General features: G+C 41.9%; 1 protein-coding gene across 1 annotated transcript; it reads right to left on the bottom strand.

Annotated features, from left to right (window-relative positions):
* Positions 1-5,093: 5,093 nt before the first annotated feature.
* Positions 5,094-18,396, bottom strand: slc22a7a (solute carrier family 22 member 7a). Its single transcript, XM_029776608.1, has 10 exons — positions 17,751-18,396; positions 15,146-15,249; positions 14,480-14,634; positions 13,806-13,974; positions 11,720-11,843; positions 9,661-9,770; positions 8,874-9,088; positions 6,859-6,967; positions 5,629-5,832; positions 5,094-5,421 (listed from the first exon to the last, which is right to left on the bottom strand). Exons 1-10 carry the CDS (start codon positions 18,123-18,125, stop codon positions 5,346-5,348), a joined length of 1,641 nt encoding a protein of 546 aa, XP_029632468.1. The 5' UTR covers positions 18,126-18,396; the 3' UTR covers positions 5,094-5,345.

Genomic DNA, 18,396 nt, shown 5'->3' with positions numbered 1-18,396 from the left:
ATGCAAATTCTGTGGAAAAATAACCATTTTGTGTGCAGACAAAGACAATGTTAGCCTGTCAATCTGCCAGAACAGGATATATTTAGTGATGATGAAGAAGCTGACATGCTATACATGACAGATGTCAATTCTGTTCAAAGTGGCAAAGCTAATGGTTCATAAACTTAAAGCTTGCCTCACTGACATGTGATAACTGTGTTTATGATCCAAGCAGCGCTAGCAAATGCCATCTAGACAGTGGCTCAGCTGTTAATATACTCAGCTACAGAGACTTCATGCAAGTATTGCAGGATGGAGATGCAAAGCCACAACCTAACAAGACTAAGGCTGTACGATGCCTCTGTTATTACACCAGTAGGGGAGTATGAACTACAAGCAAATCATGATGGGGAAACATACTGTATGTGCTAAAATTCCAAGTGGTGGAAACCTTTCAAAAGCCTCTCCTTTCAGCAGAAACGTGTGAAAAGGTGCTTCAGCTCAACCACCAGCATGGCATTCATCATGTCAGCACTAAAGAATCACTAAAGGTCCCATCTGACTTGAACACCTCAGAGGCAATACTGAAACAGTTTGAGGACGTTTTTGAAAGGATGTGGGCTCTGCCAGGTGAACCCCACCTGGTGGTGGATGAGTCTATCGGACCAGTTCAACAGCTTCCCCGCCGAATCCAGATTCCACTGAAAGAAAAGATACTAAAGGCTGTTGATTCATTGGAGGAACGCGGTGTCATTACGAAGGTCGCCAAACCTACTAAAAGGATAAGCAACATGGTTGTGCTGGAAAAACTGGGCAAGATAAGAGTCTTCCTTGATCCAAGTGCCCTGAACAAAGCCTTATGTAGGGCACATTACCAAGTGCCTACGATTGAAGAGGTAATGCCAAGCCTGGCAAAAGTGAAAATCTTTCTGTTATGGAAGCAAAAACATTACACTGGCAGGAACGTTTAGATGAAGAAAAGTAGTTACGTCACTACATTTTAGACCCCCAAAGGGAGGATACCGGTGGACAAGGTTACCTTTTGGAGTGAAACCAGCTGCAGAGGAATATCAGCGAAGGCAACATGACGCACTTCAGGGACTCCCAGGAATAAGTGCCATAGCTGATGACATCCTGGCATACGGCTGTGGTGCCACAAAGGAAGAAGCCGTGCAGGACCATGACCTCAACCTGACACAGCTCCTACATAGGACATCTCTTGACAGCTGAAGGCCTGAAGCCAGACCCCAAGAAGGTGGAGGCAGTACAGCAAATGCCCCCACCTAAAGATGTAAAAGCAGTGAAGTGACTGCTTGGTTTTGTAAATTCTTACCTCATCTGTCTGACGTATGTGAGCCGTTGCGTCGGCTGACCAATAAAGATGCTCTTTGGGTGTGGCTTCCTCAACATGATGCTGAGGTAGTGACCCTACAATGTGATGCAAGTGACAAAAGCCTAGGGGCAGCGCTCCTGCAGAAGGGTCAGCCCATTGCATTGGCTTCAAGGACATTATGCACAAATTGAAAAGGAGTGTCTAGCCATAGCGTTCGCCTGTGACCGTTTTGACCTTCATGGTAGGGACTTTATCACAGTGCACATTGACCACAAGCTGCATGAAGTTATCTTTAAAAAAACTATTCTGTCTGCCCCGAAGCGATGGCGCCGGAGGGGATGCTGCCGTTATATGGGCTCCTAACCAACTGTGCTCTCTCTGCTACTGCACGGCAAGCGGTACCGGAGCGCCAAGTCTAGGATCAAAAGTCTCCTTAACAGCCCCCAAGCCATAAGACAGCTGAACAGCTTCTACCCCCAAGCCATAAGACTGCTGAGCAATTAATCAAATGGCCACCCAAACTATTTACATTGACCCACCCCCCTTTGTTTTTACACTGCTGCTACTCGCTGTTTATTATCTATGCATATTCACTGTACAAATTACCTTGACTAGCCTGTAACCCCGCACATTGACTCGGTACCGTACCCCCTGTATATAGCCTCATTATTGTTATGTAATTTTCTTGCATTTTTCCACTTTTTAGTTTATTTAGTAAATGTTTTCTTAAATCTATTTCTTGAACTAGATAAACAGGTGTATTATGAGTGTCTAATTAGGATGTTATGGCCTGTAACATGTTATACCGGAGTAAAGGATTATGCTTACATCTTATCTAACTCTCCGACGTGAGTTATTCACATACATATGTCCTTGAAGACACTTGCCGGATGGTCTGCGCATGCTCTGATAATGCGCCCTGGCAGACATCTCAGCTTGAATGTCAGCCCACCACCTCAAGATCAACCTCGACAAAACGGAGCTGCTTTTCCTTCTGGGAAAGGCCTGCCCACTCTAGGACCTCTCCATCACGGTTGACAACTCCACGGTGTCACCCTCCCAGAGTGCAAAGAACCTTGGCAGGTTCGTGCTCTACAACATCCGTAGAGTAAGACTTTTCCTCACACAGGAAGTGCCACAGTTCCTAATCCAGGCACTTGTCATCTCCCGTTGAAGACTACTGCAACTCTCTGTTGGCTGGGCTCCCCGCTTGTGCCATCAAACCCCTGCAACTTATCCAGAATGCTGCAGCCTGCCTGGTGTTCAACCTTCCTAAGTTCTCCCATGTCACCCCGCTCCTCCGCACACTCCACTGGCTTCCAGTCGAAGCTCACATCATCTTCAGGACCCTGGTGCTTGCCTACGGAGCAGCAAGGGGAAAAGCATCTCACCTTCAGGCTATCCTCAAACCCTACATCCCAACCCGAGCACTCCGATCCGCCACCTCTGGTGTCTTGGCCCTCCGACCCCTATGGGAGGGCAGCTCCCACTCAGCCCAGTCAAAGCCCTTCTCTGTCCTGGCACCCCAATGGTGGAACAAGTTTCCCCAAAAGTCAGGACAGCGGAATCCCTGCCCATCTTTCAAAAACGTCTGAAACCTTACCTCTTAAGAGTATCTTAAATAACTCTCACGTGTGAACTTCACAGGGAGTATGGGCATCAGCTTTACAGCTGAACTCGTTAATGGTGAAATAGCATTGTCCTTTAATTGGAATATTATAACAACAAAGAAGTTACTGCAAACAATGAAAACAGTTTTTTCCCCTTTGGACATGAGCACAATATGTCCTGCAATTTTTTTGATCATGTTGCGTGACGTCTCCGATGGCTCGGCAACAAAACCAATAACAACGGTGGTGGGGCGGACGTGGCGCTGTTTCTACCTACTGTGAATTCCATATTTAAGGAAATGTGCCCCACGAGGGGTAGTGAGCCATAGAATATGTCATTGCCTGTGCTCTTAAGGTCGTACTGCCTTAGTTAGCGACCGGAATCAAACATACACCTATGGATTCAAACGGTACGACTAGAGAACTACAACTATTTAAATATGATTGGAAACCACAAGTGCATTAGCACCTCTGAGAAATACAAAAAAATAAGTATTCGAGTATATTATATTATTGATACAGAGTCCAAAAAAAAAGAAGTGGATTACATCATGACCAAGTATAATGGTCTGTTACAAAGTCATGACATACAGAAGAAGTCGAAAGTTTACATACACTTAGGTTGGAGGTTGGAGTCATTAAAACTCGTTTTTCAACCACTCCACAAATTTCATGTTAACAAACTATAGTTTTGGCAAGTTGGTTAGGACATCTAATTTATGCATGACACAAGTAATTTTTCCAACAATTGTTTACAGAGAGATTATTTTACTTATAATTCACTGATTCACAATTCCAGTGGGTCAGAAGTTTACATACACTAAGTTGACTGTGCCTTTAAAAAGCTTGGAAAATTCCAGAAAATGATGTCATGCTTTAGAAGCTTCTGATAGGCTAATTGACATAATTTGAGTCAATTGGAGGTGTACCTGTGGATGTATTTCAAGGCCTACCTTCAATCTCAGTGCCTCTTTGCTTGACATCATGGGAAAATCAAAAGAAATCAGCCAAGACCTGTTTGTAGACCTCCACAAGTCTGGTTCATCCTTGAGAGCAATTTCCAAATGCCTGAAGGTATCACGTTCATCAGTACAAACAATAGTACGCAAGTATAAACACCATGGGACCACGCAGCCATCATACCACTGTCTCCTAGAGATGAACGTACTCTGGTGCGAAAAGTGCAAATCAATTCCAGAACAACAGCAAAGGACCTTGTGAAGATGTTAGAGGAAACAGGTACAAAAGTATCTATATCCACAGTAAAACGAGTCCTATATCGACATAACCTGAAAGGCTGGTCAGCAAGGAAGAAGCCACTGCTCCAAAACCGGCATAAAAAAGCCAGACTACGGTTTGCAACTGCACATGGGGACAAAGATTGTACTTTTTTGGAGAAATGTCCTCTGGTCTGATGGAACAAAAATAGAACTGTTTGGCCATAATGACCATCCTTATGTTTGGAGGAAAAAGGGGGAGGCTTGCAAGCCGAAGAACATCATCCCAACTGTGAAGCATGGGGGTGGCAGCATCATGTTGTGGGAGTGCTTTGCTGAAGGAGGCACTGGTGCACTTCACAAAATAGATGGCATCATGAGGAGAGAAAATTATGTGGATATATTGAAGCAACATCTCAATACATCAGTCAGGAAGTTACAGCTTGGTCGTAAATGGGTCTTCCAAATGGACAATGACCCCAAGCATACTTCCAAAGTTGTTTCAAAATGGCTTAAGGACAACAAAGTCAAGGTATTGGAGTGGCCATCAGAAAGCCCTGACCTCAATCCTATAGAAAATTTGTGGGCAGAACTGAAAAAGTGTGTGCGAGCAAGGAGGCCTACAAACCTGACTCAGTTACACCAGCTCTGTCAGGAGGAATGGGCCAAAATTCACCCAACTTATTGTGGGAAGCTTGTGGGAGGCTATCCGAAATGTTTGACCCAAGTTAAACAATTTAAAGGCACTGCTACCAAATATTAATTGAGTGTATGTAAACTTCTGACCCACTGGGAATGTGATGAAAGAAATACAAGCTGAAATCAATTATTCTCTCTACTGTTATTCTGACAGTTCACATTCTTAAAATAAAGTGGTGATCTTAACTAACCTAAAACAGGGAATTTTTACTAGGATTAGATGTCAGGAATTGTGAAAAACTGAGTTTAAATGTATTTGGCTAAGGTGTATGTAAACTTCAACTGTACATGAGTTACACAACTAATTCATATAGACAATAGAATAGGGACATCTACAATAGTGGCATGCATGATACATGATATAGTGGAAAATATCCATCATACTAATGTTTTTGGGATATGACCATTGTAGGAAATAATTTCCCCAATTCAGCAGTTTGGGGAGCTTTCAGGTCAGGACTTGGTTCTGGATTTGAATGACCAGCAGCAGCCTTAGGAGTTGTCATCTCATGCTGAAGCTACCGGTAGTGAGTGTATTTCATTCAACTCAACCATGGCATCATTTCTAGACGTGTGCTTATGCCTACCAAGAAAAGGGAAAACAATTAGGCACCTGACTTCGTCATATTAACATCATTATTTTTACAGTAGCTAATAAATTGAGCAGCAATCGTTGCCAACTATCGTCTAGCAAGTTTGACAAGAATCTGTCACACTTTTCAATTGTTTAACCCAGCCTGTATTTATGGACTGAAAACGAGAGCTTTTTGTGCAGTGTGTTTGACAGTACCTTCCCTCTACGTCGAGGATGCTTTCCGGAAGACACACATTCAGGGTCTCGGGCAGCAGGAAGACCACACAGCCGCTGCCAATGGCGGTGGCGGCGAAGATAAGTGGGGGCGTGAACACCCAATAGTTCTCCAGCAGCATGACCATGGGGACCAGTGAGCCCCCCATTCGCCCCATGAATGAGGTGTAACCTAAACCACACTGTCTGTAGGAGGAGGGGAGTGCAAAAGTCGTGTTACCACAGTCTAACCTGGGGTCTCATTAAGAAAAGTTGCCTAGTTTCTTACTTAAATTTCACAGTCAACTCTTAAAATGTGAGGAAACAAATGTATCCATAGTGGACAATGTAGACTCTGTGAAGCAGAATTGGGAAACGCAGAAGATTAAGAATGACAAAAGTTTGAGAATGACCAATCTGTCTGATTGGAAAGAAAGTACCATAAATTCCGGACTATAAGCCGCAACTTTTTTCCCAGCTTTGAACCTCGCGGCTTAAACAATGACGCGGCTAATATATGGATTTTTCCCGCTTTTCTTTTTTTTTTCTCCAAAAAAACACATTCTGTGACGTGCTCAGTTTTTTGGCGGCATGAAGCTTTCATTAGACCAATGAAATTGCCGAACGGGTTAAGGTCAAACAACTTTTTTGTTTACTGTTTAGATTAAATCGAGCTCTCTCAAACTTCCCATCATTCTGATTACGGTAGTCATTTTGTCACCCTCATCATGGCAAAGACACGGACAAATGCATATGATGCAGCTTTCAAGTTGAAGGCGATTGATCTGGCTGTTGGAAAAGGAAATAGAGCTGCTGCACGGGAGCTTGGTCTTTATGAGTCGATGATAAGACGTTGGAAACAGCTGCGTGAGGAATTGACTCAGTGCAAAAAGACAACTAAAGCTTACTGCAAATTTTTTGTTACAAGCCGTGTTTCGTTAAAGCCTATTTATTTTTGTTACAAGCCGTGTTTCGTTAAAGCCCATTTATTTTTGTTACAAGCCGTGTTTCGTTAAAGCCTGTGTAAAGTTCATTTGTTTCAATGTACCGGTAGGCACCTGCGGCTTATAGACATGTGCGGCTTATTTATGTTCAAAATAATACATATTTTTAATTCAGTGGGTGCGGCTTATATTCAGGTGCGCTTAATAGCCCGGAAATTACGGTAAGGTGATTCAGTAGTAGTGTGCATATGCATGTAAGTTATTGCGCTAGTTTCACAGTCGCACTTACCTGAGAACGGTGGGATAGAGCTCTGCTGTGTAGAGAAAAGCTGTAGTGAAAGCAGCTTCTGAGAAACCCTTCCCCACCACAGCTATGCAAGTGCGAACCAGGGCATTTTCTGGATGAAGAAACAAGAAGGATAGGATAAGAACAGGGGCGTCATGATCCCAAAATTTGAGGGGCCACAAAGTATGTGAGAATGGTTGAGGGGTGTAAGTTGGGAGAATTTTGCATTTTTCAAACACCTGAAACAGCTTTTTCCAGCAATCATTATGCTTAATTCTATGTACAAAAATATGTATATTTTTCTATATATCTAAGCATACCTCTTTTTTAAAGAAACTAAATATGCTTCTCAGCATCTCTGAAAAAGTTGAGAGGCACACCGCGATGCGGTATGGAGCTTGATTTGGCCTAAGCATACCTCCGGAGGCTCCGCAAATTGCATCATATCCTCCATATGAAGCCTTCGACCACATTTACGGATCAAGCTTAAATTGGCTTTGACTTGATTGATAGCCTGAAATAACTTCTTGATAACTAGTTATGAGGGATGTCCATATAGTTTTGTATATAGTGTATCTGGGTTAGCTAAAGCCAACTTTACAAAATTGCTAGGTGGCTAGTAGTATTACATTTTAGTAAATTTTAATAAATCACTCACTCAAAATGTACCAAGTATAATCTATTAAACGTATAAATATTATTTACATATTAATGTTTAAAAAAATTATAAAAAATGTGACTAGGGGAACAACTATTCAGAGACTTTCAAAATGTAGATAACCTCTCTCAAAAACAATTATACAGAGCAGGCCTGACACAAAATGTAGAAATAGTAGCTTACTTTGACAACAATTCAGTGAATGCAACAAGTATTAGATAGAGAAGATACAAAACAGACAATTTTAAAAAGTACACAATTTCCCAATAAGATTTGTAGGACAAATTATTCATATTTCACACTGTCACGTTAGTGTTTGCATTTAGCCTACAAAATGACATGGAGTTTCTGGAAGCATGACCCCATCCTTTAAAGTAGCACAGAACAAGTAGAACGCACAAAGTAGGTTTCTACACATCTCCCACTCTTTGGCCTGCGTCCACTCCGGATGCACACCACTCCCTCTCTTGTGCCCTTCAAACTTCACCAGAGAGTGGCCTGCTTTCAAATTATGAGTAACAACTCTGTCCACACCCCTCTGTGCCACACTGTTGGCTCCCCCTTCCCTACCACTATAGCCATCACAAAGTGAATGCACAATGGGCATTTTAAACGCCTTCAGGGACCAGTGCCTGCAGTTTATGGGAAGGGGGCTTTGCAGGTTCCCTCATACAATGTATGCATTTATGATGGCAATGTTGAGCATCCCCCAAAACACATACTTCCACCATTTCTGCCTGTGCGTCCAACATTCTATTAGCTCTTCAGTTGGTCAAGATGGTCACCTCAGCCCACTTTCTTGTTGTAATCCATTAAAGCTCTGGAACAGATATGTTTATTCTGCCTGAACTTGGACACTAGTTTGAGGATGTCCTTCCCTGAGCTGTTTGTGGACAGAGAATCTCTTTTGACCCTCCACCGACACGCCATTACATTATCTGCAGACCATTTTACACTCTGACCTCTCTGGAGCTTTCCCTTCATAATGGCCTTGGGGAAGTTCTTATGATTGGGCCTTACTATGCCACAACAGTCAGTACGGTGGATGCCCATGAGTGCTCCCTATGGGCATGACGCCTCTGGATAAAAGTCCCAGGATAAGAGAAAAGCAACTGTGATATGCATATATCAAGTAGAAGAGCAACTGAGTTTTAAACCATTGCATTGATATTCAATGTCACTGTTTAGTATTTTGTGAGTTGTTTAAATATGGCAGAAATGCTTCAATACAGGACCTGAAACCCAAGATGAGTGTGCATAGGGTGTTTTTAATAACCTAATATGAGGGCCATGTTGATTTGTCACAAAAGCCTCAAACTACTGCATCATACAGGAAGAGGAAGTGAGGTCATAGCTCTACCTGTGGGGATAGCGGTATTGAGAGCTATCAGCGCTCCCGTGATGATGAGAGACCACGCCTGGCCATTTCTTCGGCCAATGCGATCCAAGGCGAAGTAGGTGCCCACTTTGGCTGGGACTTCAATTGCGCCGTAGACAAAATGAGTGAGGTACATGTTCAGACCAAACCCTGTAATCTTAAAGCTGATCCCATAGTATGCGAACGACACAGCAAACCTTTTGGGAGGTAAATATAGGTAAAAATATTACTTGCAGTTTCAGTGAGTGCTCTACATATATTATAATCAGTAACTGTGGAAACTTAAAATATGAGTAAGTGAAAGAAAGTATGCAAGGGAAACATTTTATGGGGCAGAATGTTTTAATAAAAACGTGTTGAAAGTGGAATCATGGAGATTGCAGCCCTAAACTGGACACAAACGTTCATGCATGCGCACACACACACACACACACACACACACACACACACACACACACACACACACACACACACACACACACACACACACACACACACACACACACACCTATTTCTCTTCACAGCAGTAAGTCCACTCTCGCCCTAGCTTAGGGGCAGGCAGACTCTCTATATGTCTCCAATCAAAGTTATGGGTGGAGTTGTGGAATCATAGACCTTTCAGGTCTAAATTGGAGACAATCACACTCATGCATAAACACACACACATTTCTTCCAAAAAACTCCACTCTCCCTAGCTTAGGGACAGGCAGCTTCTCTAATTGTCTGTCTCTCATCGAAAAGGTCAAGGGTGAACCATTTTTTCTCATACCAGAATATTCCTGAGCAAATAGTGATTTTCCTGAGCTTGGGTGTCTTGACCAGATCCAAGTAGGAATAGTCCTTATTGGCAACCTCAGAAACAGTTACCTTCCTCAAAGTCTAAGATAAGAACGAATTAGAATGTAAAGTTAAGAGGTTAATGTTCGGATTTATTTTATTAGTCAAGTTTCAGTAGAATCATTTTGGTCTGTAATGTTGATGACATTTTATTCTATAATGCTCAATAGGTAAAAAGCAGAGCTTTTCAAAACATATTTTAAAATACAATTGGACAAAATGTAAAACCTCCAAGAGAATTGTATTTTGTACAAAAGTTTTCATTCAAATGTTAGATGAATTTCAGTATTTATCCATTTGTTCTCAAACACATGTATTTTAAGACATGAAAAAATGATGGTGTTTCGTTTACATTTCATTCAATTATGTATTTACTGTGCCTTCAGAAAGTATTCATACTTATCCCACATTTTGTTGTGTAACAGCCTGAATTTAAAATTGATTATATTTATATTTTTTCTCACCCATCTACACACAATGCTCCATGATGACAAAGTGAAAATATGTTTTTATACATTTTAGAAAATGTATTGAAAATTAAATACAGAAATATCTAATTTACATAAGTATTCATACCCCGGAGTCAATACTTTGTAGAAGCACCTTTGGCAGTGATTACAGCTGGATTGAGAGCTTTCCACACCAGGATTGTGGATTGACATTTTTTATAAAAAAATGGTTTATTCAAGCTCTGTCAAGTTGGTTGCTGATCATTGCTAGACAACCATTTTCAGGTCTTGCCATATATTTTATAGTAGATATAAGTCAAAACTAACTCGGCCACTCAGAAACATTCACTGTCTTCTTGGTAAGCAACTCCAGTGAGATTTGGCCTTGTGTTTTCGGTTATTATCCAGCTGAAATGTGAATTCATCTCTCAGTGTCTGGTGGAAAACACACTGAACCAGGTTTTCCTCTAGGATTGTGTCTGTGCTTAGCTCTATTCCGTTTATTTTTTATCCTGAAAAACTCCCCAGTCCTCAACAATTACAAGCATACCAATAAGATGATGCAGCCACCACTATGCTTGAAAATATGGAGAGTGGTAGTCAGTAATGTGTTGTTTTGGATTTGCCCCAAACATGACACTTTCAGGACAAAAAGTTAATTACTTTGCCAGATTTTTTTCCAGCATTACTTTAGTGCCTTGTTGCAAACAAGATGCATGTTTTGGAATATTTTGTATTCTGTACAGGCTTCCTTCTTTACACTACAATGTTGATGATCCATCCTCAGTTTTCTCCTATCACAGCCATTAAACTCTGTGACTGTTTTAAAGTCCCCATTGGCCTCATATTGAAATCCCTTAGTGGTTTCCTTCCTCTCTGCTCAAGGGGATATTTAATGTCTGTTTTAAAAAAAAATGTTTTTACCCATCTACAACAGGTGTCCTTCTTTGTGATGCATTGGAAAACCTCCCTGATCTTTGTGGTTGAATCTGTGTTTCACTGCTAAACTGAGGGACCTTACAATTATTTGTATGTGTGGGGTACAGAGATGAGGTAATCATTCAAAAATAATGTTAAACACTTATTGCAAACAGAGTGTGTCCATGCAACTTATTATGTGACTTGTTAAGCACATTTTTACTCCTGAACTTGTTTAGGATTGCCATAACAAAAGGGTTGAATGTTGAAGGGTTGAAGCTCTCAAGAATTATGATATTTTAATATTAATATTTTTTAATTCAGGCTGTAACACAAAAAAATGTGGAAAAAGTCAAGGGGTGTGAATAGTTTCTGAAGGCAATGTATTTACATGTATTTTTTGATAGCACCCATGGCTGGGGTCAATTTAAATTCCAGGCATTTCAGGAAGTGTACTGAAATTTCAATTACAAATCCAATTCCCTTCAATGCTTTTCAATTAGAAAAATGTGGAATTGGAATTCAGAATTGATTGGAATTTAAATGGACCCCTACCCTGATAGCAGAACATTATTAAATTGAGAAGTAAGAGTCCCTAGTGGGCACCTGGGTTGGTTGACTCACCTCAATGTCTAGTTTTGCAGTGTAGCCATACTTCCCATTCATTTTTGCACACTGCACCAAATACTTCTTTGCCTCCTTCACTTTGCCATTGGCCAGTAGCCATCTGGCAGACTCTGGTATCCACCTAAATGAAGAAGAAGAAAAAATCTGGACATCATATTTGTCATTATCCACTGCTGTAACAGGATAATATCTTGGGCACAACATCTGAGATTCATACCATTAGCACATTGATTCATTAATAACCTTTAATAATAATAATACAACTTTAATCCTTCATCAATCACTGTACTGTTATTCATTTTGTTTCATTCGTAACTCTACATTAGATGTACTGCATAACGCTAACAGGTGGGAACACATCATGCGTGCATCTTCTTTTCCATTGGCAACTTTCAAATGTAGGTAGTTCTGTCCTTGAGCTGTTCTTGTCTATTGATGTTCTGTATTATGTTAAATTTGAGAAAATGTATAAAACTAAAACTGAAATATCACATTTACATAAGTATTCAGACCCTTTACTCAGTACTTTGTTGAAGCACCTGTGGCAGTGATTACAGCCTTAAGTCTTATTGGGTATGATGCTACAAGCTTGGCACACCTGTATTTGGGGAGTTTCTCCCATTCTTCTCTGCAGAACCTTTCAAGCTCTGTCAGGTTGGATGGGGAGCGTTGCTGCACAGCTATTTTCAGGTCTCTCCAGAGATGTTCGATCGGGTTTGGGTTCTGGCTGGGCCACTCAATGAGATTTAGAAACTTGACCCGACGCCACTCCTGCATTGTCCTGGCTGTGTGCTAAGGGTCGTTGTCCTGTTGGAAGGTGAACCTTCGCCCCAGTCTGAGGTCCTGAGCATTCTGGAGCAGGTTTTCGTCAAGGATCTCTCTGTACTTTGCTCCTTTCATCTTTCCCTCAACCTGACTGGTCTCCTAGTCCCTGCCGCTGAAAAATATCCCCACAGCATGATGCTGCCACCACCATGCTTCACCATAGGGATGATGCCAGGTTTCCTATAGACGTGACAAATAGTTAAATCTTGGTTTCATCAGACCAGAGAATTTTGTTTATGATTGTCTGAGAGTCCTTTAGGTGCCTTTTACATCTAGCCACTCTACATTGAAGGCCTGATTAGTGGAGTGTTGCAGAGATGGTTGTCCTTCTGGAAAGTTCTCTCATCTCCACAGAGGAACTCTGGAGCTCTGTCAGAGTGACCATCGGGTTCTTGGTCACCTCCCTGACCAAGGCCTTTCTCCCCCGATTGCTCTGTTTGGCCGGGCAGCCAGCTCTAGGAAGAGTCTTGGCGGTTCCAAACTTCTTCCATTTAAGAATGATGGAGGCCACTGTGTTCTTGGGGACCTTCAACCCTGCAGACATTTTTTGTACCCTTCCCCAGATCTGTGCCTCAACACAATCCTGTCTCAGAGCTCTACGGACAATTCCTTCGACCTCATGGCTTGGTTTTTGCTCTGACATGCACTGCCAACTGTGGGATCTTATATAGACAGGTGTGCCTTTCCAAATAATGTCCAATCAATTGAATTTACCACAGGTGGACTCCCAAGTTGTATAAACATATTTCAGTTTGTTGTTTGTAATACATTTGCAAAAATGTTTACAAATCTGTGTTCGCTTTGTCATTATGGGGTATTGTGTGTAGATTGATGAGAAAAAAATATTGAATCAATTTTAGAATAAGGCTGTAATGTAACAAAGTGTGGAACAGGGAAAGGGGGAAGAATACTTTTCGAATGCACTGTATGTCATGGCTATGATGTTATTGACTATGGGCTATTCAGGTCTTGCTCCAAAACCACTTCTATAGTATCACAGCAAAAATCTGTAAGACACTGTCCTTTCTTTTTTTAAATATTCTGTTTAATGGGATTTTGTGACATTTCAAGTGTAAAGATGGACAGATTACTCAATTAATTTCCTTCCCACATTTGTCAGAAATATACTGTCCTTTACAGGGTTGGACTTCATTCCATTTCAATTCAGGAAGTACACTGAAATTCGAGTTTACTTCCAGAATTGACTGAATTGAAATGGCATTGCCCCCAACCTGGAGTTTTTCTAGCCCCATCTTACCACCAGGAGATGATGGCCACGATGCAGGGGGACGTCACCACCAGCATGAGATATCTCCAGTCTCGTATGAAGTATGCCAGTAGGGCCAGGAGCATATTGCCCACACTCCAGCCCAGGCTGATGATGGTCCCTGTGAAGGTGCGATGCTTAATGTCCGTCCACTCTATACCTGGAGGGAAAAACACAACTGCAACTTACTACTGTGTACAGTAAATAGCATTTATGGGATAGGTAAAAAAAAAAATGTTGTCAGGGTAGTCCTTTAGGACTGAATTTGGGCCCATTGCTTTAAAACGACTGTCTGGGATCTGGGAGTCTGTTCAATGGCCATTTCAATTCTTGACGAAGCCTCAAACGGTCTTTCACTATCACAACCCAAAATATAAGGTCTTATACCTTTATTGTTCTCAAACAAGAATGTAAACAAACCATGTCTAGCTTTGTTTAAAACTATCATGTGGATGTCATGGACTGTAAGTCCTTGCATCTGGAGTGCTGTCTATACATTTGAGAGGGGTTACATTTCCCAGTGGATGTTCAGTCCTTGCATCCATAGCTCTGTCTATTAATTCGAGTGTGGCTGCATTGTTGTTGTTTGAACTGCAGAGTGCCCCTTTAATCAACACATATCATGTTATAGGAAACCCAGTGGGGGTTAAAGATCATGATAGTACTCAGGGCAAGAGTGGTAATGGTCATTCCCGTCAGTGCGACTCCACAGAGGGTCCTGGTCACGGCAAACATGACGTAAGAGACAGAGAAGGCGGACATGGTTCCGAACACGGCACTGGCCACGAAGGACACTAGGATCATGGGCTTCCGACCAAATCTGCAGCAGGAGAGAAAGGGGAAAGATTCAGAGGTTCCTTCAGCGGTCTTTACTGACTGAATGTCTGCCACAAAATACAGAAGTACAGCGCTTTCTCTCCCCAAAAATTGTTTTAACCACCAGCCCTAACCCTGACCTTAATCCAAACGTTAACCTGACTAACTTGGTCATCGATTCTGACGATATAGCAAATTCTGTCATTTGTAGCATCTAGTCAGTAAGGACATTCTCTTTTATTGTGACCATTAGTCTGCAGCTAATGTATGACTGTCTACTTCTATCGAGACCGAGTTAAGAAAGAAATGCCAATTTTCTTGTTGAGAAAAGACAACACAGTTTTGAAACACGGTCAAGCCTATGTTTTGTAAATTATGTTTGTATGCAAGATGCTGTGGTCAAGTGGTAACATGCATGTACTGTAAATGTTGAATTTGGGAACATTAATATTGTTAAATATTTGTCACAGTTATTACCATAGAACAATTAGATTGTAATAGGATAAATAACATACTTATCTGAGAGATATCCAAATATAACTGCACCGATTGTGACTCCAACAAAAAAGAAAGTAGCGACGGCCTGGTTTAATTTCTTATTGTCACACACCAAATCCCACTGTGAAAATAAATAAATAAACAGGTTCATAAATCAGAATTAACCCCCAGTTCCACCAGTTTTCCCACAAGCATCCCAAGGTGTCATAAAACAGCAAACAAGGCCTTTCACACTACAATGTGAGCCAGCACCGTTTGGTTTGGGTCAGCCAAGTAGGGTAAAGACATAGGCTGCAGTGTGACCGTATAACCGCCACGCTGGCAGTCACGAGTCATGGCCGCATAAAATTCTACGTGGCAGTTGAGTCACGGTAATCTCCTCTTATGCACTCTGGACATGCTTTGGTAGTACCCGACTCACCAATGACCATCAAGTCCTAATGGCCTTGTACTCAGCGCTCTGTTGTTCCTCTAACCACACTGACATCAATGCAAATGAAATAGAAAATCACATCAAACACTTATCAGCAAAACAGGATCATGCTTTTAAAACTCGCCTCAGTGTGATGATCAATTTAAAGAAAGAAGTTCAACAGTAGGTTGAACCTGAGTGTAAAACATGGTTGTTGTGGATGTTGTTTCAAAGTCTAACATAACGAAATGGACAGCACTTTCTAAGGTGATGATTCATTCAAAACACCCATACGAATATTAGAGCTTATGCAATCGCATAGGCTTATGAGCTCAAGCCCGAAGAAAAACCCCTGAATACATACAGTTGAAGTTGGAAGTTTACATACACCTTAGCCAAATACATATAAACTCAGTTTTTCACAATTCCTGATATTTAATCCTAGTAAAAATTCCCTATTTTAGGTTTTAGGTACACCTCCAATTGACTCAAATTATGTCAATTAGTCTATCAGAAGCTTCTAAGGCCATGACATAATTTTCTGGAATTTCCCAAGCTGTTTAAAGGCACAGTCAACTTAGTGTATGTAAACTTCTGACCCACTGGAATTGTGATACGGTGAATTATAAGTGAAATAATCTGTCTGTAAACAACAATTGTTGGAAAAATTACTTGTTTCATGTACAAAGTAATGTCCTAACCGACTTGCCAAAACCATAGTTTGTTAACAAGAAATTTGTGCAGTGGTTGAAAAACGAGTTTTAATGACTCCAACCTGAGTGTATATAAACTTCCGACTTCAACTGTTGCATATTACAGATGGCATAAAAACGTATTTACTAAAGAAGTATTTTTGGTCATTCCCAGCTGCACATGATGATGGAGCACACGATGACTGGGAGTGTGACAAAGTCATTGGTCACACGTTATTTGGATAGTCAACAACAGATCTGTTGATGCTCAATCTATCACCCTATCAACTGCATCTCTGCTGATATGCAACAGCTTGCTCACGTGAAGGCTTTGGTTAGGGCTACAATTTAGGATTAGGGTGAAGGGGGATACCTAGTCAGTTGTACAACTGAATGCGTTCAACTGAAATGTGTCTTCCGCATTTAACCCACCCCCTCTGAATCAGAGAGGTGCGGGGCGCTGCCTTAATCGACATCCACGTCATCGGCCCCCGGGGAAGGTTAGTGAATAGTTAGTTGAATAATTATTGTTGAGAGTTAATGGAACACCTATAACCTATATACAAACCATCCATTGCAACATTACAAACACTTCATTACCACAAACCACCACATCATCATACAATTCATTGAAGATGGGTAAAGCCATAACAAATGGAAACCAATGGAATGGATAAGAAGACCATTAAAAAATATATATTTTACCAGGTAAATTGACTGTGAACACATTCTCATTTACAGCAATGAGCTGGGGAATAGTTACAGGGGATGAATGAGCCAATTGTAAACTGGGGATGATTAGGTGGCCATGATGGTATGAGAGCCAGATAGGGAATTTAGCCAGGACACCAGGGTTAACATCCCTACTCTTACTAGAAGTGGCATGGGATCTTTTAGTGACCACAGAGAGTCAGGACACCCGTTTAACATCCCAGCCGAAAGACGGCACCCTACCATTGCCCTGGGGAATTGGGATATTTTTTTAGACCAGAGGAAAGGGTGCCTCCTACGGGGCTTCCAACACCACTTCCAGCAGCATCTGGTCTCCCATCCAGGGACTGACCAGGACCAACCCTGTGTAGCTTCAGAAACAAGCCAGGAGTGGGATGCAGGATGGTATGCTGCTGGCCTACTGTACACTGTGTTACATATGCTGTGGTTATGAATCTGATAGGCCATCTCTTGGTAAAATATGCATGTATAAAAAATTACAATGACAGTGCTATTTATAGCTGCACAAGCTAACCACCGTTCTATCAAATATTCAGTTGGAGTTACTGTAGTTATGGAAACAAATGATATTGGGGAAGTTTTACAGTTTGATCATTTTTTTCTTCTTCTGATTGACAGAAACCACAAACAGGTTAACAATTAACATGAACTGCATGTTCATGAAGCATACATTAGACATCTATAAGCACATTAACATGACATTACATCTACATAAGGCATCAAACCTTAAAATGTGTTCTGGAGGTAGGAGCTTAGACGGCTTGCTAGTGTTAATAATGACCTTACCTGGGTGGCAGTGGTGGATGTGAACTGGGAGCGGTCGTACACCCAGCCGTCCTGGCACGGCACCGACATGGACACATTGGTGTAGTTGGAGTGGCCAAGGTCAATGGTCACCAGAGTGGCAAAGGCCCTGCAGGAGCTGAAGGAGCCGTCGGCTTCACGAGGGACCCTGAGGGCCAACGTCATGGGATCGGCCAGGGTTTGGGATCCATCTCCAGGGATCCCGAGGGCGCAGTGGTGCGGAGGCACACCCGAGATGAAGTTGTGCAGGAGAAAGTGGAGGGGGAGGATGACCCTGGGCAAGCAGAGCAAGTGGAGCACCAGAAACTGAAACTTGGAGAAGCCACCTACTTCGTCCAGCACCTCCTCGAACCTCATCCCGAGAGCGTATGAGTATGCGTGTGTGTAAAGTCAGACAACACAGGCCTCCTTTTTCCTTCTTCCCTCTCTGTCTTCTCTCCCCCAGGAATAGGAGTCTCTCAATGTGGAGTTCCCAGCAGAGGGAGAGAGGGTCTTATTCCGTGTAAGTGTGCAAATTGAGGCATACCATAGGCCTTGCTTCTGATTCCCACACTGTCTGTGGATAATCCCAATATAGTACACTACTCATCGTAGTATTTCGTAGCGCTAGCTTCTGTCGTACGCCTGT

The sequence above is a fragment of the Salmo trutta genome, chromosome 14 (assembly GCF_901001165.1).
Source record: "Salmo trutta chromosome 14, fSalTru1.1, whole genome shotgun sequence".
Lineage (NCBI taxonomy): Eukaryota > Metazoa > Chordata > Actinopteri > Salmoniformes > Salmonidae > Salmo > Salmo trutta.
Note: the sequence above shows the minus strand (reverse complement) of the source record. Positions and strands in the feature narration are given on the sequence as shown.